General features: G+C 39.0%; 1 protein-coding gene and 1 pseudogene across 1 annotated transcript in view; one reads left to right on the top strand and one right to left on the bottom strand.

Moving 5' to 3' along the window:
- The first annotated feature begins 311 nt into the window (after positions 1-311).
- The window catches only part of ADAMTS19 (ADAM metallopeptidase with thrombospondin type 1 motif 19), a 238,253-nt gene continuing 214,697 nt past the window's right edge, over positions 312-23,867 (top strand). Inside the window, exons 1-2 of the mRNA XM_049649122.1 lie at positions 312-393; positions 1,021-1,679. Coding sequence (XP_049505079.1) covers positions 321-393; positions 1,021-1,679 — 732 coding nt within the window. The 5' untranslated portion in view covers positions 312-320. The remainder of the gene's footprint in view (positions 394-1,020; positions 1,680-23,867) is intronic.
- Positions 23,570-23,665, bottom strand: LOC125935874 (uncharacterized; annotated as a pseudogene).

Raw genomic sequence — 23,867 nt, forward strand, 5'->3', positions numbered from 1 at the left:
CCGGAAACTCTCGCAGCGTCCAGAACACAGAAAATAGACTCATCACCTAATTCGCCAGGGAGCCAAAGCGCTGCGGGGCCGCGGCGCTGCCTGCCCCCGCTCCTCCCCCCCCCCGCCCCCCCCGCCCGGGCTCGGGCAGCCTCTCGGAGTCACACAGCACCCCCCTCCCACCCCCGGCAGACAAAGGGCCCGGGCAAACTCGCCGCCCGGCCTCCTTGCGCTCCGGGGAGGCGGCGGCGCCCGCGGTGGATCGCGCAAGGAGGCGCGCGCGGGGCAAGGAGCCGCGGCCGCGGGAGCGCGGTCCCGGAAAGAGCCGCGAGATGCGCCTTACTCACATCTGCTGCTGCTGCCTCCTTTACCAGCTGGGGGTCTTGTCGAATGGGATCGTTTCAGGTAAGTTCTCCCGAGACTTTGGGCTTGCTTTCCAACTTCCCCGGCGGAAACCGAGAACGCACGGGCGGGCAGGGCTGGTGCAGCCGGTGCGCGGCGAGCAGGGCTCAGTGGGTAGCAATAAAAAGCGTGCGGGTGCAGATGAGAGTCACGCTCGCGAGCGAAGTGCACTTCTCGACCTCATTTTAAACATCCTGGCATGGTCAGCCTTCCTCTAATGAGAGGAGAAATCTTTGCAAAGGTACGATTACAGCACCTAGAGGAAAATGGGGAAATACAGAAATTGATAGCGACGCTTTGCTCTGACATACACTTAAGAAAATAATTTATCTGTGTTGGAGTCTTTGCACTGGGTTACCTTCAACAACCAAGTGCTGTCACCAAACTTTGCTGCCCCACTCCGTCACCCCTCCCCCCATATAATCGTACTTTTATTTTGAAAATGCCGGGATTTGTAATCTGATCGCAAGGCTTCAGGGGTTGCAAGAGTTTCAGGGGCTAGACGGGTGGTCTCCGGCGCATTAACACGAGAGAGCCTTGTGTCTGAACCGAGTGTGAGCCTGGGAATGCTTGTGCTACTGGAACCGCGGCACTTTAAGCCCCGCACTTCTCTGTCTGCCCCGCCCGCAGGGCTGCAGTTCACCCCCGACCGCGAGGAGTGGGAAGTCGTGTTTCCTGCACTCTGGCGCCGGGAGCCGGTGGATGCGGCGGGCGGCAGCGGGGGCAGCGCGGACCCGGGCTGGGTGCGCGGCGCTGGGGGCGGCGGAGGCGCCCGAACTCAGGCGGCTGGCAGCTCCCGCGAGGTGCGCTCGGTGGCCCCGGCGCCGCCGGGCGAGCCCGCCGAGGGCCAGTCCGCACCCCGGCCCCGACCTCGGCCGCCGTCGCCGCCAGCGGGCGAGGAGGAGGAGGAGTTCGAATCGCAGGAGCTGCCGCGGGGATCCGGCGGGGCTGCCGCCCTGTCCCCGGGCGCCCCGGCCTCGTGGCAGCCGCCGCCCCCACAGCCACCCCCGTCTCCTCCCCCGGCCCAGGAAGCCGAGGCGGACGGTGACGAGGTACTGCTGCGGATCCCGGCCTTCTCCCGGGACCTGTACCTGCTGCTCCGGAGAGATGGCCGCTTCCTGGCGCCGCGCTTCGCGGTGGAGCAGCGCCCGAGTCCGGGCCCCGTCCCGACGCTGGCAGCAGCGGCCCGGCGCCCTCCGGCGCCGCCCGACGCCTCCTGCTTCTACACCGGGGCGGTGCTGCAGCACCCTGGCTCGCTGGCCTCTTTCAGCACCTGTGGAGGTGGCCTGGTAAGCGCTCTTCCTTCCCCAGCTTTCCACTTTCCCGCCACTCCTCCCTCTCCCCTTAGAGACCGGGCTGGTTTGCATGCACCCTGAACTTCATTCACCGTAGTCTGCACCACGCAGTAGTGCCTTCCATTTACCTCCCGCTGAACATCTCCAAGGCATTCAGTGAATCGAAAGGCTAATGGGATGCATTAACAGCCTTCTCCTATATGGTTACACGTTTCTTCCGAACATGGTATCAAACTGCCTCGGGGTAACTCTTCCTGCTGGTTTTGCTGCTTGTGTTTTCCAAAATAAGCCCACCACGTGGCTTCTTTTAGGAGTTTGGAAGACAACCAGTCTGCTCAGTGTGGAATCTTCTCCATGTTTGCCCCCTCCCACCCCACCACCAGTTCCGCATTTATTATCTCATTTTTTTTTTCATGTCTTTCAAAATTGTCAGAACAGTGTAATCCTCTAGGGAATTACATTCTGACAGCTGTCTAGAATTTAAACACATGCACAGCCACACTGGACACCTGTTCAGTGTTCTGTGAGGGACAGGAGTTGAGAAGTAACTCAAAGATTCGGAGCTGCCGAGTCATCCATGACCTTAGAACCCAGTCAGTATGCAAAGGGTCATGCATGATTCTATGGGTTAACTCTCTTTGTGAGGTTTGCATTTCTTTTGGCAGTAGTTGGCTTTCCTGTTGTCCACTCCACAGAAGAAAGTAGTAGGGTTGGGAGCCTTGCCTAGAGGCCTGTTGGAACTGCAAAGTAAAACTCATTTGCTGTATCTGAACAGTAGAGATCATCATTGGATTTTCCCTCCTCTGTCTTGACCCACGTTTTGGGAAAATTGTTACCTCCTGTAAGTTGGCCTTTACTTTATGGTGAAGTATATATAACATGAAATTTACCATTTTAACCGCTGGTAGATGTACAGTTCACGGGCATTAAGTACATCCACCTTATTATGGGGGCATCACCATTGTGGCATTTATTTACTGGTTTAAGGCAAAACCCACAAGATATTGAAAACACTAATGTGATTTGTGGCTTCATTCTGCCATTTCTAGTGAGCCATTGATGAAGTCCACAAGGACTTGTCTGAAAGCAACCTGCTCATTGGTAGAAAAACCCAATAGTAATGGAGAGCAGAAAATATCAGTGCAATCAAAACCACCCAAAGCCATGAAGTGGAAAAAGATGGTTAAAAATCCAGACAAAATGAAACTGGAAATTTTTACCTATGCCCTCCTAAGGTCTCATAGTCAAATGATGTAAATTGCTGGACAGGGCTATATTTTACCAGATGCTCATAATGATGAATATTCAAATACGGACATTTGTAGCCATGAGTGAAAAAAGTTGGCATGGAAAAATTACATGAAAAGCTTTTAAAAATGTTTTTTGTGGAACTGATGTTTGAACACTTCACTGGGGGAAACATTTTGTGGGGATTTCATTGTCCACTAGTTTTTGGCTAGAGATTAAATAATTACATATAGAAAGTTCCTGGTGTGGTAGAAGCAATAGGGGATAAAGCATTTCACTGTGTTGAAATGTGGGCTTTTGGTCAGATTTTCCAAATGAGCTATGCCTTCTCTCCATACTTAAGGGAGCAAAGTTAAAATTATGAGTAGGTTTTTCATAGACTGAACAGGAGTTTGACATACCTCCCTGTTTATCATGTTGGACTTTTGCTCACTTTTCCTATTAGCCACATATGTATATGTTCTGAACTGGGAAGTCTTTGTTATTGAGGAAATCTGACGTTGCCAGCAATACAGTATAGCAGTCAGACTTTTGAGTAAAAAGTTAGGCAGATAGCCAAGAAGAGTGCGTTTGTTACTCCAGACTCTACCATGCCAGCCCTTTTTCCCTTATGAGGGTGAATTAGGAAAGAGAGCATAATTTGTTATCTGAGCTCTGACATTGGCTTGTACTCTGACAATTGACAAGTCTTACCTCTCTGGGCTTCAGTGTTCATTAGTAAAATTCGAGGATTGAATGGTTTAATTAAAAACTGGAGGATAGAATTACAATTCTATTAGATGTTAAATGTTTCCTACATCCTACATTGGGGACTTACAGATTAGGAGAAAGACATTATACACAAGTGGTTATGACACAGGTATCCTTGGGACAGTGACATGATGAATCAAATCTTATGCCTGAGGTAAAATCCAGTTTGGGGAGTCAGGGAAGGCTTCCCAAAGCAGACAGAATTTAACAGAGTTTTGAAGCATCAAGAGGCATTACCCAAGTAGTATGGGGCTGAAGAGTGTTTTGGGTAGAGGAGTGATGTTGAAGATTTAAAAGTGCACACTTACCAAAGGAATGAAAATAAGAATCTCCTATGATTAAGGCCAGAAGGTGCAATAAGGGGAAATGATCCTAAAATGTCTGGTGAGGTCAGACCTCAAAAGCCTTGTCTGCTGGAATACGGGCTTTTTCTAACTATTGGTTATCAAAGGGCTATGTACTTGCTCTTTTGTATTTCCAGAATTCTGTGATCCTGTAATTCTAATGTGGGGAGTCATGGTGACTTTCTATAGGGGTGAATTATTTATAAATGCAACGGCTTTTCTTTTGCAACAGTTTTTTTTTTCTTTCCTTCTCAGTAAGTAAAAGCTTTCTGATTATTAGTTGCTTAGAAAAGAGCAGATAACTAAGTCTACCTTCCCCCACCTCCTCTCAGCAGCTAGTTTTGCCTTCTGGTGCCTGAACTCAATGCCTTTTGGATTACTACATATTTGAAAAGATCCCAAACTCTCTATCAAAGGAAATAGATCATCAGCTATCCAGGATTGCAAAGTGGTAAACATTTATAAGGTTGGCCAATTCATTCTCCAGATATCAGGCTAACTTGTGCTGTGAAAGGAAAAGTGCTAGAATAGATATTTTGGGTACATGGCTAGGTGATGCCTCTTCAAAGTATTTAATCTTTCTGGATCTCGTTTTTCCTATTTACAAAATGCGCAAATTGTATTTGTTTGTCTAGCAACTGATATATGAAGTATTCTTACTATTTCTGTTTGAAGTGTTCTTACTATTTCTCTTTCCCCTTATTAGTCTCTAATATTGAACAATAATCTTATTTCAGCCATATTAGGCCCAGTAGGTCCATAAATATCATAATACCAAGCAATTAAACATTTATTGAGCGAGTCTTCTGAGCAAAGTATTGTGCAGATACAGAGAATACAAAAAGAAGATGAAGCAGCCTTGATATGTTTCAAGGAGCTCCCAGCCTGGCTTGTCAGTGACAAATGGCAACAGGGGAATACAATAGTTTGAGATAGGTACAAATGTAGGTATGCCCCAAGTACTTTGGTGGTGCTGTGTTATTCCTTTCTTTCCATATCCACAGCATTTGCAAGATACCTGGTTTTGAGTTAGGCACCCAGTAAAAACCACTGAATAAAATGCAGCATGTGTAATACTTTATTTTGTTTTAAATTACAATCTCTAAAAATTAAAATACAAAAAAGCAACAAATTAATTTAAAAAAAATTTTAATGTTTATTTATTTTTTAGAGAGAGAGAGAGAGCATGAACAGGGGAGGGGCAGGGAGAGAGGAGGAGACACAGAATCCAGGGCAGGCTCCAGGCTCTGAGCTATCAGCACAGAGCCTGACGCAGGGCTCAAACTCACGAACTGCAAGATCATGACCTGAGCCAACGTCAGACACTCAACGGACTGAGCCACCCAGGCATCCCCAAATTAATTTTTATGAAAGAGTGCAACAATGATGTTGGCTCAAAATTAACACATTGTGGTTTGTTTGTTTTTTAAAGCACACCTAAGGAGGTGTGCTAAACTAAACTAGATCGGTACACAACTTGCCTATGGTTCCCTTTAAATGGACTATGGAAATGATTATCACTGATATTGGGATTATTCTTCCAGGATTATAAAGAGTGACTACTAAAACTGTATGCGCTTAATTTTTAAGTTTTATACAGTAATTGTTTTGATTAGGTCTTTATACAGAATCTGCTGCCCTGTACAAATTCAATTTTTTTTGGCAGTTTATGCCTTTTTTTTTTAATCCCACACTATCTGATGCCACAGCAAGTTATGAACAGAAATATTTTAGGGTATCCATTTCGGCCAAGACACTTTATTGGGTACCAGTACTAAGGCAGGAGGAGAGAGTGTAAGGGGAGGGTCCGGGGAATGCTCGTGCAGGAGGGAAACTGGGAAGACGAAATGGAATCGACATCCAAATGAAAAAAGTAAAGATTGCAGATTGACCTCACACATCTATCTTCTTTGTTCAAGCCAAATCTTAGGAATGACAGAAATGATCTTCTAAATAAATCTAAAGCATTATTATAAAAAAATGCCATTAGACGTGCTGACTATCTCTTGGAAGACTGACAACAGTGTGGACTGGATTGATGGAACACACAGAGACATTAGGAAACATCTGTGAATGGTGGGGGTTCTAACAGAACTGCGGGAACACAGGGAGCAGAAGTGGCACTGGATTTTTTTCATGTCCAGTTATGACAATCCATGGAAGCCAAATGTGTGTGCCTACACAAGGTCAGAGAGGGTAAAGGCAGAGCCTTCCTGGGCATGCTGGTGACACCAGAGGACACAGGGTCTCCTCCTCCATAGATGATCTGTTGGCACCCTGCATCCAGCAGAACGTCTCACCTCTTTTGGCAAATAACTGGAGGAGTCACAACAGATAGGACAGCAGGGAAACCAAAAACATACGAGCTGACACCCAAGAATCTAAGAAAATGAACCATATAAAGGAGAGTCCTCAAACTCTGGCAAGTTAATACATGAGGCAACAAAATTAATAGAATAAATAAGTGGGACGCCTGGGTGGCTTGGTTGATTAAGCGTCCGACGTCGGCTCAGGTCATAATATCATGGGTTGTGAGTTCGAGCCCCACGTCAGTCTCTATGCCGATATTGGAATCTGTACTCTGCTTGGAATTCTGTGTCTCCCTCTGTCTCTGCCCCTCCCCCGCTCACACACTGTCTCTCTCTCTCTCTCTCTCAAAAATAAACATTAAAAAAAACTTAAAAAAAAAAAGAATAGGTAAGATACTTTAATGGAAGTATAAGAATGGATATATATTCGTGGAAAAAGTAAATTTAAAACATACAGCAACAGCTGCTATCCAGAATAAATGATTAGATACAATGGATCTAAAAATAAGTGGTCATTAGAATTAAAAACTCCATGCGTGAATTGACAAGTAAATTTCTAACCTAGCAAATCAAGCCCAGAAATTATCCCAGAACATAATATAAATGTTCAATCAAATGGGTCCACAATATGAAAGAAAAGTTGTGAGCCATGAATCATAGATCTAGATGCTTCAAATTTAATAGCAGTTAACTTTTAAAAATAAGTGAAAGGGTGGGATTTTTTTGTGTGTGAATGTACTATAATTTTTTTCACCAATGTTCTGTTGTTTCCAATTTTTCATTTTTATAAGTAAGTCCATGTTTATCATTGGATAAACTTTGCACACATATCTGATTCTTTACTTCTACCCATTTAAAGGATAGAATTTTTTAAATGAATGCAAAGTACCCTAAACATTTTATTCTAATTTAAATCACACACACACACATATGTGTGTGTGTGTGTATGTATATATATATATATATACACATATACATATATATATACATATACATATACATATACATATACATATATATATACATACACACACACACACACACACACACACACACACACACACATATATATTTATATTTATCAGCCAAGCTTTGGATGTGAGGCCAGATACTTTGAATGTAGGTCAGATAACTGGTATTCCAGGTGAGCCTTACTCAGCATGCATGCAAACCAATTCCCAATATGGGTTTCTATATTTGGAAGAAAAACTGAAGACAAATTCAACGTAATTTTTGTGCAGAATCCTGGACTTCTAAATGTTTCAGATCTTTTACAATTGTTTCATCCCAAATAAAATTAGAGCAGTTTTCTTTTAGCGACTTACCTTTCTCAAGTTTTTCCAAAATTTTCATGGAAGCAAAGACGCCTTTACAGTCCCATTTCACTGCTAAATATTTAGTGTTCGATTAGATTACATGATTACAAAATGTTGTACCTATGTGAGTTCAAACAGATGCAGCTGATTCTTGGTAAACATCCAGGCTGATTGGTGGAAATAATTGCATGCAGCAAGACAAGGGAGGAATCTACTAGCTTTGCACATTCTGCATGTGGCATGCCTCAGTGATCATATTTTCTAGATGGCGTGTAGAGTGTTATTTAATTCAATGATTCGAGTTGATTTGCTGATGTAACCAATAATGGTTAGGTAGAGGTTAGCAGAGTTTGTTTTTTTTTTTCTTTTGTATCATAATCTCATTTCCAGTGATACAGGAAGACATGCACCTTCAGATAGAAGGATGCATCACCAAGCTCAGAGACGCATAAGTAGAGACCCATACCTAGACACATTGTGGGAGAATATTAGAAAGTCAAAGAGAAAATTCTACAAGCTTAATAAAGGAATGATGGTCTATAATGGAATGAATGTCACATGGACGCCAGAGGATCATGAGTTGAGTGTTTCAGAGTTCTGAGGAAATGTGATTTTGAATCCTGTACTCAGCCAGACTACTATTCAACTGTTTTTCAAGTTCTTATTTAAATTCCAGGTAGTTAACATCCAGTGTATCATTACTTTCAGGTGTAGAATTTAGTGATTCATCACTTACATACAACACCCAGTGCTCATCCCAATTGCCTCCTTAATTCCCATCACCTATTTTACCCATCCCCACCCTCCCACCTTCCCTCTGGTAACCATGTTTGTTCTCAGTAGTTAAGAGCCAAACTACCATTCAAACCTAAAGGCAAAATGTAATCATTTTCAAAATTATAACGATTCAAACTTTACCAAACAGAACCCCCAAAAAGATATGCAATGAAGTCTTCTCCCAACACCTTTTCTCCATTTTTTACTATATTCCTTCCTAGATGTAGGTAGGGTTATTTGTTTCCACTGTAGGATCTAGAAGCAGTTGATGCATAAGCAAATAAATATGTATATATCAATTTATAGCTTTTAAGTCTACATTATTGATACACATACACATGCGTGCACAGAGAGATTCCTCTTTCTTTTTTGGGTAGTTTCATTTTGTGTGATTGCAAGTACATTCCATAATGTATTTAGTCAGTTTGGTGTTGATGAACATTTGATTGATTCTAATGTTTTCCTATTGTGAACAGTGCTAAATAAGTAAGACTCTGTAGAAATGCCATTTTGCCTATGTAATGTAACTCTTTGTCAAAGGGCATGGATATTGGTAATTTGGGGTGATGTTGCCTGATTGTACCCCACAGAGGTGGTTCTACTTTATATTCTCAGGCCAGCAGAATATGAGAGTATATATTTCCCCTGTGCTTTTGCTGGTATGGGTGTTACTAAAGATATTAATATTTGTGAAATCTAATAGGAATATTATCTGAATATAGATTTAATCGATAGTTTTTGTGTATTTTTGGTGAGGCTGCACATGTTTTCATATTTTTATTCTTCTTTTCCTATAAATGTGCTGTTCATATCTTGTACTAACTTTTTAAAAGTTTAATTGATTTATTTTGAGAGAGAGAGAGAACATGAGTGGGAAAGGGGCAGAGAATCCCAAGCAGGCTCCGCACTGTGAGCGCAGAGCTGGACGTGGGGCTTGAACTCACAAACCAGGAGATCGTGATCTGAGACAAAACCGAGAGTTGGACACTTAACTGACTGAGCTACTCAGGCATCCCTTCTATTCATTTTTCTATTAGAGTTTTAGTCTTTTTCATTTCTAATTCCAGAGTTCTTTTTGTATTAGTGTTTTGAAAAGATAAATGTTAATAATAAAATAATACATGCTGAGTATAGAAAGTTTAGAAAATATACAAAATATATTATCTGTTAACCTACCATCAATAAATAGTCACTTTTTAGTGTATATGCAAAAGAGGAAACATAAATATCAAGTAAACATTCACAATTATTTTCAAATTTATTGGTAAGCTAGTAAAAGCAAATTTCCTCAAACATCATTTCTGGTTCATTAGATTGGCACAAATTATGCAAACTAATAATATCCAGGGCCGATGCTTGGGGAACACCTTATCTTATACATTGTAGGAGAGCTAATTGTTAGAGCCTTTTGTATTGTATGTACTTAAATTTTAAATGTGCTTACCCTTCTTTTCAGGAATATTCATATGTGTGCAGAAGATTTACATATAAGCCTACTCATTGCAGTGTTGTTTTTAAGAGCAGAACATTAAAAGTATTCATTGTTAGTGGGCTAGTTACATCTATATATTGTGCTGAATGCCCAGAGACCATAAAGAGAAAAGAAATAATTCCTTTCTTCAATGTATGCACAGTCTTAAAGGAGCTGTTTCTCTGCCTCAACTTCTTGACTTCCCTGGGTCCATCACAGTTCTCTGATTTAGGAAGTGTTCAGTGTCTTTATTAACTTGAAGAACGCATCTCTTTAAGGCATTCTGTATGGTCTCTGGTTCACAATTCAGAATGGTGTGGATGATGATGGTTCTGCCAGTAGTGATGCATGTGAGAAGCTTCTGTGTGTAGAGTGTGCAGATGCTCCATTCTTATTTAAGGAAACGATACAGTGAATTCAAATAAAAAAATTCTAATAAGAATCATTACACTGATGCATTGACATTGTACATTAAAGGTCAATAAATTCTTTAATCCCGTATTAATGTTTGTCTTAATATCTGGAGAGAAGTCAGGCATGGACCAATTTTATGAGAAGAAATTTTGCGTAATAATATTTGCTTATTAAATATTAATATTATGTATTTATTTGAAATTTATTAGCTGACTTATGATATACTTTTTTAAATTCAGGAAGTTCTTTACGGGAGCCTTTAGCTATTTTCATGCAACCCTAAATCAGCACATTTTTATTGAGCTCATGCACAATTCAATTGAGTGTTTCTGCTTACTTGCAATTACATTTTTACCCTGGATGGTTTTATGGGTTTCTGTTTACCAAGTAAAGAATAATGAGAGGAGTTCCAAGTTCCTGACTGACAGGAAGTACCTTGAAGTTAGGAAAGTGATCTTGACCTATTTTGAGGCAGTGGGACAAACCAGTAGTCCCTCTTGGATTATGATTTGGGGGGTTTCCTGAAAGGAAATTTTGAGATTCCCTTAGCTAAGCGAGGACCATAACTTGTTTCAGAGTGCATTTAGGGTGCAGCCATGGCGAGCACATCATCTTGTCTCCATCTCATCTTTATTCTCGTGCCAAGCCCTAGACTGAGAGAAGTGAGAAAATGGGAACTAAGCCATTTTAATGCTACCCAGATATTTGTGCAGAATTATTGCATGACGGTGTTGAGATGGCCCTCGGGGGTTAGAGAGTTTTGTAACTTGACTTTTCCAACAAGAGAAACTCCATTTCATTTCATAATTAATGTGCACATATCTGTAATAAATTATTAACTGTTTAGGCTTTCATTCAGAGGAGCAGGGAGGGAATGGAGCTGATGAGCCCAGGCCAGTTTTGGCATTATTTAACATCTTCTTTCCTGTTGCTTTCCAGTAAAAAAAAACAAAACAAAACAAAACAAAAAAACCCTCAGCATTTGTTTTTTCTTCACAAGCACATAAAGATGTTTTGCCCCAGGATTGATTTTTTCTTTCTTTCTTTCTTTCTTTCTTTCTTTCTTTCTTTCTTGTCCCCTTACTTCTGCCTGGCTTCATTTAAAATACATGACTACTAATAAATAACTAAACTAAACTAAAATATAATAGAATAAAATACATAACCACTTACTGCAGTGAGCCTACGTCACTGTCTCTTTGCTCACACTTCTCGGTGCTCTCTTTCTTTCTTTTTTTTTTTTAATTTTTTTTTAATGTTTATTTATTTCTGAGACAGAGACAGAGCATGAGTGGGGGAGGGACAGAGAGAGAGGGGGACACAGAATCCGAAGCAGGCTCCAGGCTCTGAGCTGTCAGCACAGAGCCTGACGCGGGGCTCGAACTCACAGACTGCAAGATCATGACCTGAGCTGAAGCCTGACACTGAACCGAAGCCTGACACTGAACCGAAGCCTGACACTGAACCGACTGAGCCACCCAGGTGCCCCTCGGTGCTCTCTTTCTTAAAGCCCGGTGTGCAGACAGCTTTATCAAAATCATGGTAGTGGGAGTGAGACTGAGGGAGTTGGGAATTCTCCATTTATATCAGAATCCCATACTGGGCCTCAAACTCAAGAAATGCATTTTAAAAGAATCCAACGTAATTCTTGTGCAAGCTAGTATTTGAGGGCAGCCATTCGAATTTTAAGTGCTTTGAAAACTCCAGCACTCAGGATCTTTAATGACTAGATTTACATCCACCAAACTTTACACCCTAGGTGTCTTGAATGAATTTTAATACTATTTGGTAGCTCTTATAGTGAACTTGGATACCTTCTGTCCTTCCCTTTAATATCCTCCTAGGAACCCACTCAGATGCCATTGAGCTGGAAAGGATTTTATGGATTTCAAATCGTTATTAAACAAGCTATAAATGTGAACTAGTTGGGAGGGGGTATAATGGGACCTTTATGCCAGGATGAATGTTTTCCTACTCTTTAGGTGAAAAAGTATACAGAACCTGAAACCTGTTTCCCATTCCAGAATTTGGAAGTCAACAAAGGCTAAATTACTACAAACTGTCATCAACAGTTTTCTGGGTAATCTAGCAGGACACTTACCCCACATGTTTTACAATACTTATTGTAATGAAATAAAGTTTATCAGCAACGAAGGAAGAAACATTCCTTCACACTGAAAGGGGCCTCCCTTGGCAGCAAGTTTAGATGTGGATACGTGAAGGCTGAGGCTCATTGTAGAGGAATATTAGAAAATCATTGAGAAAATTATAAACTTTTTGTGAGGTTACCTACTCTAGAATCGCAATGTAGTGTGGTCAGGTTAAGAGGACCTTGGAGATGTGTAAGGATCAAAGGGTAAGCTATCTCAAAGGGCAGAAATAAAATGACAAGTCTTATCTACTTGTTCACATTCTATGAATTGGGATGTCAAGAGTACTGTAAAACTCATTAGAATTTGCAGTCAAAACACATTAACCTGCTAAGAGGAATAGCCAGGCAGATAATTGTGTCAACTAATCTGATAGGTGCAAATGGTGTATTTTCCTTATTAGTTGGCTTCGAATATATATAAGTTAACATGTGATAGCTACATTTTCATGATAAAAGTATTATAGTATCAGCAAATATTTTAGTGTGCCCAGTTCATAGACAGGCAGGTCAGTTATTGAACGAGGAACTTACCTATATAATTAGCATAGGGTCTTTGTGTTGTTTGCTGACTCTGGTTGTATGCTTGCAGATACAATAAATAGCGTTTCAATATTTTATAATAAGAAAATAGAAAGTTTGAGCCATTTATTATGGAACTAACAGTTATGCATAAATGTAACTAACAAAGTATAATGTCTGAGTGATTCACTGGGGAGATATCTGTTAATAAATTGAATTTAGTGTCCTGTTTTGTCTACTAATGTAGATACTTCCTGTGTCTGTAGATCTCCATCCAATTAGAATTTTGTCAGTTCAAAATATGTGGTTCTAATTAGTAATGTTTTAAAAAGTATTAAATTGTTATCTTTTTTTAAAATTTATTTACTTTGAGAGAGAGCACATGCATGCACACGCAAGTCGAGGAGAGATAGAGAGGGAGAGAGAGAATCCCAAGCAGGCTCCATGCTGTCAGTGCAAATTGTGATGAGGGGATCCATCCCACAAATCTGTGAGATTGTAACCTGAGCCAAAATTAAGAGCAGGGCATTTAACCGACTGAGCTACCCAGGCACCTACAATCAGTGTCTAGGTTGGAAGTTCCTATATAAGAATTTTTCTAAGTAGAATCTAATTGTTTGTCATTAGTGAGATAGATTCGTGAATGTGCCAAGCTGATTTTTCTAGGGTAAATCCTTATTTGTAATGTAACATAAAGGACATTGTGAATGTTTTTTTTCTCCTATTATCTTTTTTCTGGTATGACTTATATACCCTAAAATTCATTCAAATGTACAATGCAGTGACTTCAAGTACATTCACAGAATTGTGCAGCCATCACTGCTCTCCAATTTTAGAACATTTCCATCACCCCTTTCACTCCTACACATTTGTGGTCACTCTGTTCCTACCCCCAGTCTCAGGCAACCACTAATCTAATTTCTGTTTCAATACATTGCCTTTACATTTCATATACATGAAAACATATAAAATTCAGTCTCGTGTCTAACTTATTAAACTTTGTGTAATGTTTTTGAAGCTTATCTGTGTGGTCTCATGAATCAGTAGTTCATTTTTTTTTCTTGCTGAATAATAAGCCATTGTTGATATAACACCGCATTTTGTTTATCCGTTCATAAGTTGTGGACATTTGGATTGTTTCCACTCTTTCACTATTATGGATAATAGTTAATATGAACAGTCATTGTGTAGATATATATATATACATATATATATGTGTGTGTGTGTGTGTGTGTGTGTGTGTGTATATATATATATATATATATATATATTCATTCCCAAAGATAGACATCTAGGAGTGGAATTGCTAGGTCATATGGTAAATTTACATTCAATATTTTTGGAATTGGGCAAATTCTTTTAGAAAGTATTGCATCACTTTGCATTCCCATCAGCAACGTATTAGGATTCCAGTTTCTCCACATCCTTAACAACACTTATTATTGTCTGTTTATGATTATAACTAATCATGTGGCTCCACAGTGGGATCTTTTTGTGGTTTTGATTTGCATTTATCTGGTGCCAGTGTTGAGTATCTTTTCATGTGCTGTCCCGTAGCCATTCATAAATCATCTTTGGTGAAATGTTTACTCTGATCTTTTGAGTATTTTAAATTAGATTTTTAAAAAATCTTTCTAGTATTTGGTTTTAAGAGTTCTTTATATACTTGGGTGTAAATCTTTTGTCAGACATATGATTTGCTAATGTTTTCTTCCAGTCTGTGTGTTTCTGATCAGTTTTTTAATGGTGTCTTCTAAAGCTAATCTTTATACATTTTGAAAAAAAAATCCAGTATTGTTTTTTTCTTCATCAAATGTACTTTGGCTTTGCTGTATAATAACTCTGTGTCTAACTCAAAGTTGCCTAGTCTTTCTTCCATAGCTTGCTTAGGTGTTCTTCCATACTTTTGGTTTTCATATTTAGGTCTGTGACTTACTTTGAGTTAGTTTTTCTGTATGGTGTGAGATCAGGGGTTCAAATTAATCTCTTTGCGTGTATATATCCAATTTTCTCTCCACACCATATACTGGAAAGATTATTCTTTTCTCATGAAATGCCATAGGAATTTTTGTCAAAAGTCAACCATAAATGCAAGTTTACATTTGAATTGTTAATACTGTTTGTTATATATATGTTTATCCTTATCTCTCTCTCTCTTTCTCTCTATCAATGTTTATTCTTATGTCAATAGCATACAGTCTTGATTTATGTAACTTTATAATATGTTTTGAATTTGGGAACTTTAAGTTTGATTTCTTTTTAAAAAAATGTTTTGCCTATTCTCTTTCCTTTGCATTTCTATACAAATTTTAGCATGAGATTGTAATTTGTCAATGTAGAGTCTGCTGGATCTTTGATAGGAATTGTATTTAAAGATTGATTTGGGGAGCATTTCCATCTTAAACAACACAAAAGTTTTTTTGCTATCTGGAAATTATTATTATGAGAACAATCATTAGGGGAGGTTTTTGAACACCACGTTGACTGATAAAGAACAGAATTAGCTACTGATAGCCCATATTATAGTGCACAATATTTAAAATTAATAAGGATTGATGGGAGCAAGGAAAGCCAGTCATTTGGAGTTATACAAGTAGGGTATACAAAATAGAAGATTTTACGGTTCATGTCTTTGGACGAGTAGGGTGTGAATCTAGGTATTGTACTCCAGGACTGCTTCCTATATTCCACTGCTGTGAAAAAGACAAAAGTTGTTAGGGTCAGGGTTCAAATAAACAAATAAATCCAAACAAACCTACAAAATCTAAACCATCCTTTTCAGGAAGTAGGTTTCAGTCACAAACACTCAGAGTTATTCCCTAAATGTAAACTTATATCCAAAATATTGTATGTTTATTTAAACAGAGCCAAGATTTCCAGTATATGGCCTTTTATTAAAAACCAAAGCAGTATGCTTTCTCTGATAATCTGAGTGTAGACAGATGTCTTCCAGCTATAGGAATCATGAGTGAGAAAATGTTAGGATAATAAATGCCCTTAGATAGTTAATGTATTTGTCATTAATTTAATAATGATATAAAAAAGCCTACGAAAAGATAGAAATACTATACTTAGTTAATTCCAATAGATAATTTTTCACATTTTAGCAGCTGTCACATAGGGGTGTATCAGAAAACTGACAGCATCTTAGAATTGATGAAATGTAATATGAAAGCAAATGTGGACTTGGGGTCATTTTAGGAAGTGAACATTTATGAATGTCTAGTTGCAGCAGTTTTCCAGAAGAAAAACTGGCTCATGAAATAAAAGGTAGTGATATCCAAATAGTTATATTTAAATCTTTGCTGTTGAATAATAATGTAGGGAGATGTACATAGGAAATCTTTACAGTGTTTTTTTAATGTGCTTAAATTTCTTCTGCTTAATTTGACTATGTATCAGGATTAAACCAAATTTTCATCCATGTAAACCTTAAATCTTAGCTTTAAGGAATACAATGATGGCCCAAGAATTCTGGTGGAATGGATGCTTTGGAGTGGCCAGTGGAAAATGGACAAGACATATTTACAAATACCACTTGAAATCTGGGTCCAAATTTAAGCTGGTAGAATGGTAAATTAAAGAAATATGTTTGCCTACTAATTTAATTCCCATGATTGCTTATTTTGCATTTTCAGTTCTTTCTCCTTGTCAGGCGTCAAGAGTTTACATAATCTGTGTGAATTGACACAACCTTCCTTGGAGGGAGGGAGAGTCATGAAGGGGGTCAGTGGCTGGAAAGATGAAAGAGGAGAAGCAAACCCACCAGTGCATATTTAGAGTGTGTTTTAAGCTTAAGAATGTGGAAACCCGTTACTTCTATTTGAAATGCTTTTGGAATAACATGCTAAAGCATCCCCGGGGACAGTCCAGTGCTGCACATTAATATGGTTTAAGAGAGCTCCAAAGTATTTGCCTATAGTTAGCTCAGTTGTAGTATTTTAGTAAGTGTTCTAATAACTTGGCTGCTCTTGCCTTTGGCTGTGGAGTCTCCACAAGTGTACAGTGTCCAATTTTTGGGTGCGTGGTCACATGGTCTTACGTGTTTTGAACCTATTAATAACTCACCATAGGCTTGTAAGAGAATACATCAGACTCTATATTGGAACTGCATAGTCAACTGTCTGCTTAATCCTTCTCTCACTTCTTTCCATTACCTATTCGTCCAGAAGATACACATTCAGTTCTGTTCAGTGCTTATATACCCTCCTATTCCTGTAATTCTGAAATGGATTTTATAATAAATTGATCTTGGAGACTTCAAAAGTATACAATGTAAGTGGAAGAGAAAACAATGGAAGACCACCAGAGTATTGTAAATGGTTTTTACTGTGATAATAACATAGGTTTTTATAGTACTTTACAGTTTATAAACTGTATTTACAAAATAGTTGTTTTTTTTTTTTAATTTATTTTGAGAGAAAGAGAGAGCATGCATGCGTGCAAGCAGGGGAGGTGCAAAGGGAGAGAGAATCCCAAGCACGCTCCAGTGAGGAGCCCAATGTGGGACTCAATCTCACTAACTGAACCCTGAGATCACAACCTGAACCAAAATCAAGAGTTGGATGCTTAACTGAGTATGCCACCCAGGTGCCCCTACAAAATCTTTTGATTGTGGTATGTGTACACATTTTTAGAAAAGAAGTGACCTGCTAAAACAAATGCATAGGTGTGAATAGCTTTCTGTGCTAGGGCAGTGGGATATAAGAAACATATCCGCGAGAAATAGAAGACATACTAGACTTTTCCACTAATCCTACCTACAAGGGCAGTAAACAAGTGTTGCCTCCGTCTTTTTTTTTTTTTTATCAAATCAATCAAGAAAAATCAGTGAATAGAATTCTGTTTGCATCAGTTTTTAGAAAGAAAGACCTGAGGCCCAGTTTATCATAGCTGTATTTACTGAACACTACTATATGCTATACTCATAAGCATCCTGCCATAGGTATGGCTGATTTCATAGAAACCCACTGAGATGCATACTCTCACATGATTTTATAGATAAGGATGCTGAAGCTTATGGATATTGTGTAAATCATGCACATCAGGCAGCTGGTAAGGCTGGGAGGTGAAATTCAAAGTCACATCTCTTTGAGTTTGTGTGTGTGTGTGATGAAATTATTTTGTAGCTTCTGTTTTATTTATCAGAGGCATGTAACATTCACATTGTTTTAATTCTTTGATCCAAGTTATAGGGTGGAGATTGACATGGAGGAGATATAAAAATAGAATTTGATGTGGTAGAAATGACTGATTTTTATTTTTATTATTTAAAAAAAATTTTTTAATGTTTATTTATTTTTGAGAAGAGGGACACAGAGGATGAGTGGGGGAGGAGAGAGAAAGAGGGAGACACAGAATCTGAAACAGGCTCCAGGCTCTGAGCTGTCAGCACAGAGCCTGATGCGGGGCTCGAACTCACGGACCGCAAGATCATGACCTGAGCTGAAGTGGGATGCTTAACTGACTGAGCCACCCAGGCGCCCCTATTTTTATTATTTTTTAAAAATTATTTTTAGAGAGAGAGAGTGTGTGAGCAGGGGAGAGGGGCAGAGGGAGAGAGAGAGAAAAATCTCGAGCAGGCTCTGTGCTCAGTGCAGAGACCAACGTAGGGCTTGATCTCACGACCCTGGCATCATGACCTGAGCTGATATCAAGAGTCAAACGCTCAACCCACCTGAGGCACTCAGGTGCCCCACAAATTACTGATTTTTAATGCAACCTGTCTTTCCTTTCTCCTAGTTGCTCTCTTATAGTAGTATTCTTAAAAAAACTAAAGCAAGAAATTAGCACACAGTAGAGGGATTTTCTTTAAAATATGCCTGGCAGAGTCCAATACCATAAATACTCCTGGAAGCAAAGAATTCATTAATTTCACTTGCCAGTTTCATTGTTGGAAAATGCAGTTGGAAAATCCTGGCATATCTTGGAAATAATCTTGGTTTTGTTCTTTGGAATACACAGAATGCTGTATCTCTATTGTGACAGTTGGCAATGACCGTGACAATAGCTACAAATCGAATGATAATTTATGAATCAATTGGGTTTGGGGCCCTCTACCTTGAGGTGTCTAATAGTTACATGATTCATATTTACAGTAATCCTATCAGGAAGGTGTTACTACACCCATTTTGTTGACCAAGAAGTTGTGTAATTTCCCTGAGGCCGTCAAGGAAGCAAGCTTGGAATCAAATCCAGGGCTGCCTGATTTGAAAGCTAATACTCTTCATGGAAGTGGTTTGAAGACTGAGCTCTGCAGAACTCTAAAGTTTTGAAGTGTCATTTCAGAAATGGCCATGTTTCAGGTTTTGGAGTGAAGGGAAATGAAGGGAGTGTGAAGCTAGAAGGTGAGCTCCAGGCTCTTCTAACTTGGTTGTCGTCCGCTCCATTGTTCTCTGTTTAATAGCGTGTCATTTTCAAAGAATATTTGGTTTGAAAGGTGTCCCAGGTGGAATAAAAAAGTTTTATTGGAACGCCTGGAACTTTGACTTCCAGCCATCACGAAATGGGAACTACAACATCAGGCAAACTATGTGAAATAATGGTTTTTCAGGCATTGGACAAAGGGTAGCGTGTGGCAGTAATCCCTGAGAGAAAAGAAACCAATGAGCAATCTGTGTGTATGTCCCAGTTTGCAGCCTGAGAGAGGAAAAAATAGAGCCCAGTATTCTTACTGAATTAAAGAGACAAGGTTGGGATTTGAGAGAGGCTGAGGAAACCAGAATTTGCTGAAGTACCAGAGAGGGAGCAGTGCATTTAGGGAGGCCTCATGATGTGCAGAAGGTTCTTCTGGAGTCTTTGGTTGTGGGACATTCTACTCTCCCACCCCAGAACACACATGATTTTTCCAGTGCACACAGGCTATATTTCAATGTAATACCTTATTCTTGGCCATAAAGTAATTCACTGTGAAGTTAAGGGCAGTGAAATAATGCAAAGTAAGTTTTCTTAGTCCAACAAAACTCAAATAGAAATCAATAAGGGAAAGGTCTTTGAAAAATCCTCAAATATTTGGAAATGAAACAATACACTTTTAGGTAACATAGGGATCAAGGAATAATTTGCAAATTAGAAATTATTGGGAGGTGAATGAAAATGGAATACAACATATGATTTGTGGAATGCAGTGAAAGTGGTGCATAGAGGAAATATTTGCATCATGTACATAGAAAAAAAATCTCATCAATGATCTAGGTATATTCTTGAAGAAATTAAAGGTGAAATAAGGTGAAATAAAAATAAGAGCTGACATCATTGAAGAAGAGACTGGAACAGTAAGAGGGAAAATTAATCAAATCAAAAGTCGGTGCATTAAAAAAATAAAAATAATTGATAAACCCCTATTTGTCAAGGAAAAAAGATTAAAACACAAATTTTTCCAGGCGTCTGGGTGGTTCAGTCAGTTAAGTGTTTGACTCTTAATTTTGGTTCAGGTCATGATCTCAGGGTTTGTGAGTTCGAGCCCCACATCAGTCTCCATGCTGACAGCACGGAGCCTGCTTGGGATTCTCTCTCTCCTCCCCAGCTTGTGTTCTCATTCTCTCTCTCAAAAGAAGTAAATAAACATAAAAAAAAATACAAATTTTTCTTCCCAGAAGAAAGATTAGTAAATCTGAACAGCATTATTTCAAATGAGAAATTGCATTTGTAGTTAAAAACTCTACCGAGGCAAAATCGGCTCACCTCATGATTTCTATCCAATATTTAAGAGGCTTCAATCATCCAGACACACTTTTTAGGAGTCAATTTGAATTTTCGCCTCACCTTTTTTGCTTTTCTGTTCCATGTACGTGGAATGGAAGATACTACATGTGGAGTATTTTGTTCCCTTTTTTTCTCCAGATGACGAGAGTCTGGTAGCTCTTTAGGTTCTTAATTCCCAAAGATCACGAGGGATCCAAAAAAATTCCATCATATTATACATATATTTGCAAATTTTTGGTTAAGTGCTGCTCTAAACACTTGTTTACATTGCAACAGAACTTGGGAGAATGGAGAACTATTCTTGATGATACTCCATGACATCACTGTAATTGTCCAGTACTGTCTACATCATCCTCTCCCACTAATTACCAACCTTTTATTACGTTTCTGGAGGTCACACCATCACCATTTGCTGTGTACCCTGGCAAATTTTTCATCAGTTATTTTTGTGTTGAGATTTTCTAAATGAGTTTTTATAAAAACATTATCCTTTCAGGAAAATTCCATTCTTCCTTTATTAATTTTTTAATGTTTATTTATATTTGGGGCGGGAGGGGCAGAGAGAGAGGGAGATACAGAATCTGAAGCAGGTTCCAAGCTCTGAGCTGTCAGCATGGAGCCCAAGGCAGGTGTCGAACTCAGGAGCGGTGAGATCATTCTTGAGCCAAAGTTGGATGCTTAACCGACTGAGCCATCCAGCGTCCCAGGAAAATTCCGTTCTTAGGATTTTCTTTGAGTGTGTACATAGGGCCATAGGTAAATAACATTTATGGTATTTTCATACACTTAGATTGGCTTATATAATATAAATGGGATTACATAGTCTATGTCTTCTCTAAATTTTTACTTATTAATTGAATGGTAAGAGATTTTTATTCAATATTGGGATAGTAATATTTTATTAGTTATATACATTACAAATCTCTTCCTGAAGTTTATAGCATTGAGATCATTTTATGCCATGTATGTAAATCTTTTTTTAAACAACTATATAACATTCCATAATATGAGAGGCCAATTGTTTTAACTGCTAATATAATTTCTTAGTTAAGAGCTCTATCATCTATTATCTTTTACTTTGGATAAGATATTTAATCCCTCTGACATTCTGCTTCATATTTAAAACAAGGAAAAATACTTCCTATTTTATATGGTTGTATTTGAGATTAGAGAATCATGCAAATAAATTACTTTCAGAGCAGGATTTTTCAACCTCACCACTAATGACATTTTGGGTAGGATTCTTGTTGTGGGGGGCTGTTTTGTGCATTGTAGGTTGCTTAATAGCATCTTTGGCCTCTACCCCCTAGATGCCCCGTCAGGAGAGGCAAAAATGTCTAGACATTGCCAGATTCTGCAATGTCCCTCCCTGGAGTGGGAGACACAAATACATCCACTGAGAAAATCACCGTTGTAGAGAAGTGGTATCAAGTCTGCTTCATGAAGCTGGACATATACACAGCAAAGTTCTCTGGAATGATCTCTGCATGGACTGCTTTGTGGGTGGCTCTTGCTGCAATTGTGCTTGTTAGTGGCCATTAAGAAAGCTTCCCAGGCTTTTATGTTGGTGCCATTTTTGCACTGACACAAATAACAATGATTTCACAATACCACAATCAGTTACATAGATCATTGTGTACCTATATGAGCATATCTACCAGAGATATTCCTAGAGATGTTATCTTTGAGGGGGGAGGCAACACAAGGCTTGCAGTATTGAAATTTTGATACATTCTGCTAAATCATCTTCCAAAAATGCTAGACCAGTTTACACTGTCATCTATTGTACCTAAAAACACCCTTTTCGCCTAAATGTCCATCAACTGATGAATGGATAAAGAAATTGTGGTTTATATACACAATGGAGTACTATGTGGCAATGAGAAAGAATGAAATGTGGCCATCTGTAGCAATGTGGATGGAACTGGAGAGTGTGATGCTAAGTGAAATAAGCCATACAGAGAAAGACAGATACCACATGTTTTCACTCTTAGGTGGATCCTGAGAAAGTTAACAGAAGTCCATTGTGGGGGGGGGGGGGGAAGAAAAAAAAAAGAGGTTAGAGAGGGAGAGAGCCAAAGCATAAGAGACTCTTAAAAACTGAGAACAAACTGCGGGTTGATGGGGGGAGGGAGGTTGATGAGGTGATGGGCATTGAAGAGGGCATCTTTTGGAATGAGCACTGGGTGTCATATGGAAACTAATTTGACAATAAATTTCATATAATAAAAAAATAAAATAAATTCAAATAAAGTAAAATTGAGTAAAAAAAAAAAGAGCACCCTTTTCCTCATATCCTCATCCATAGTGAATATTAACATTCTCTTTATATGAAAGCATACTTTATGAATTTTTAATGTTTTTTTCCCTAACTTACCTTATGTGGTTTACATGCACATAATCATTGCCCATTAATCTTTTTGTCATTAAAAGCTACACCTAAGTCTCCAATTACACAACCATTCAAGGGAACAGAAAAGCACAGAGATTAAATACGGCTAATACCCAGGTTTCATGAATGTTAAAATTTTGCCATTGTTGCCTAAGACTTTTGACATTTTTCACGTAGTATTGAACCCCTCACGGTACTCTTCCACAACCATTTTCTTTTCGAGGTCCTCAGATGTAACCACTGTTTTCAAATTTGTGTACATATTTTCCATCCATACTTTAATAATTGTATTAAGTAGCTATACATCCGTAAAAATGTATAGTAGCATTGTTTTCTATTATAAAAATTTGCAAAAAATGGAATGATACTGCACACATCTTTCTAGAACTTAGCTTTTTATAATCGTATTTATACGTGTTTAAGGTACGTAGTAATACGTAAAAACACGTATTTATATTGTATTTTTGAGTTTTTTCATTTAATTTTTCAAAAATCTGGAATGCTTCATGAGTTTGTGTGTTAGCCTTGTGCCAGTCTTCTCTGTGTTGATCCAATTTTAGCGTGTATGCTGCTGAAGCGAGCACGTCTTGTCCACCCTTCAAACTGTAATGTTTGTCTGTACACAGTATAGTTTATCCATTCTCCAATTGATAAATATTCATTTGCCTCCCCCTCCCCTTTTGTTTTTATATTTTGGAGTTATAAGCACTAAATAATGATCATCTTTTCGTGAGTTTGGTGTGCACATGTGTGAGAATTTCTCTTGAGTGTGTACCTATCAGTAAT

Source organism: Panthera uncia (assembly GCF_023721935.1).
Source record: "Panthera uncia isolate 11264 chromosome A1 unlocalized genomic scaffold, Puncia_PCG_1.0 HiC_scaffold_17, whole genome shotgun sequence".
In the NCBI taxonomy this organism is placed as follows: Eukaryota; Metazoa; Chordata; class Mammalia; order Carnivora; family Felidae; genus Panthera; species Panthera uncia.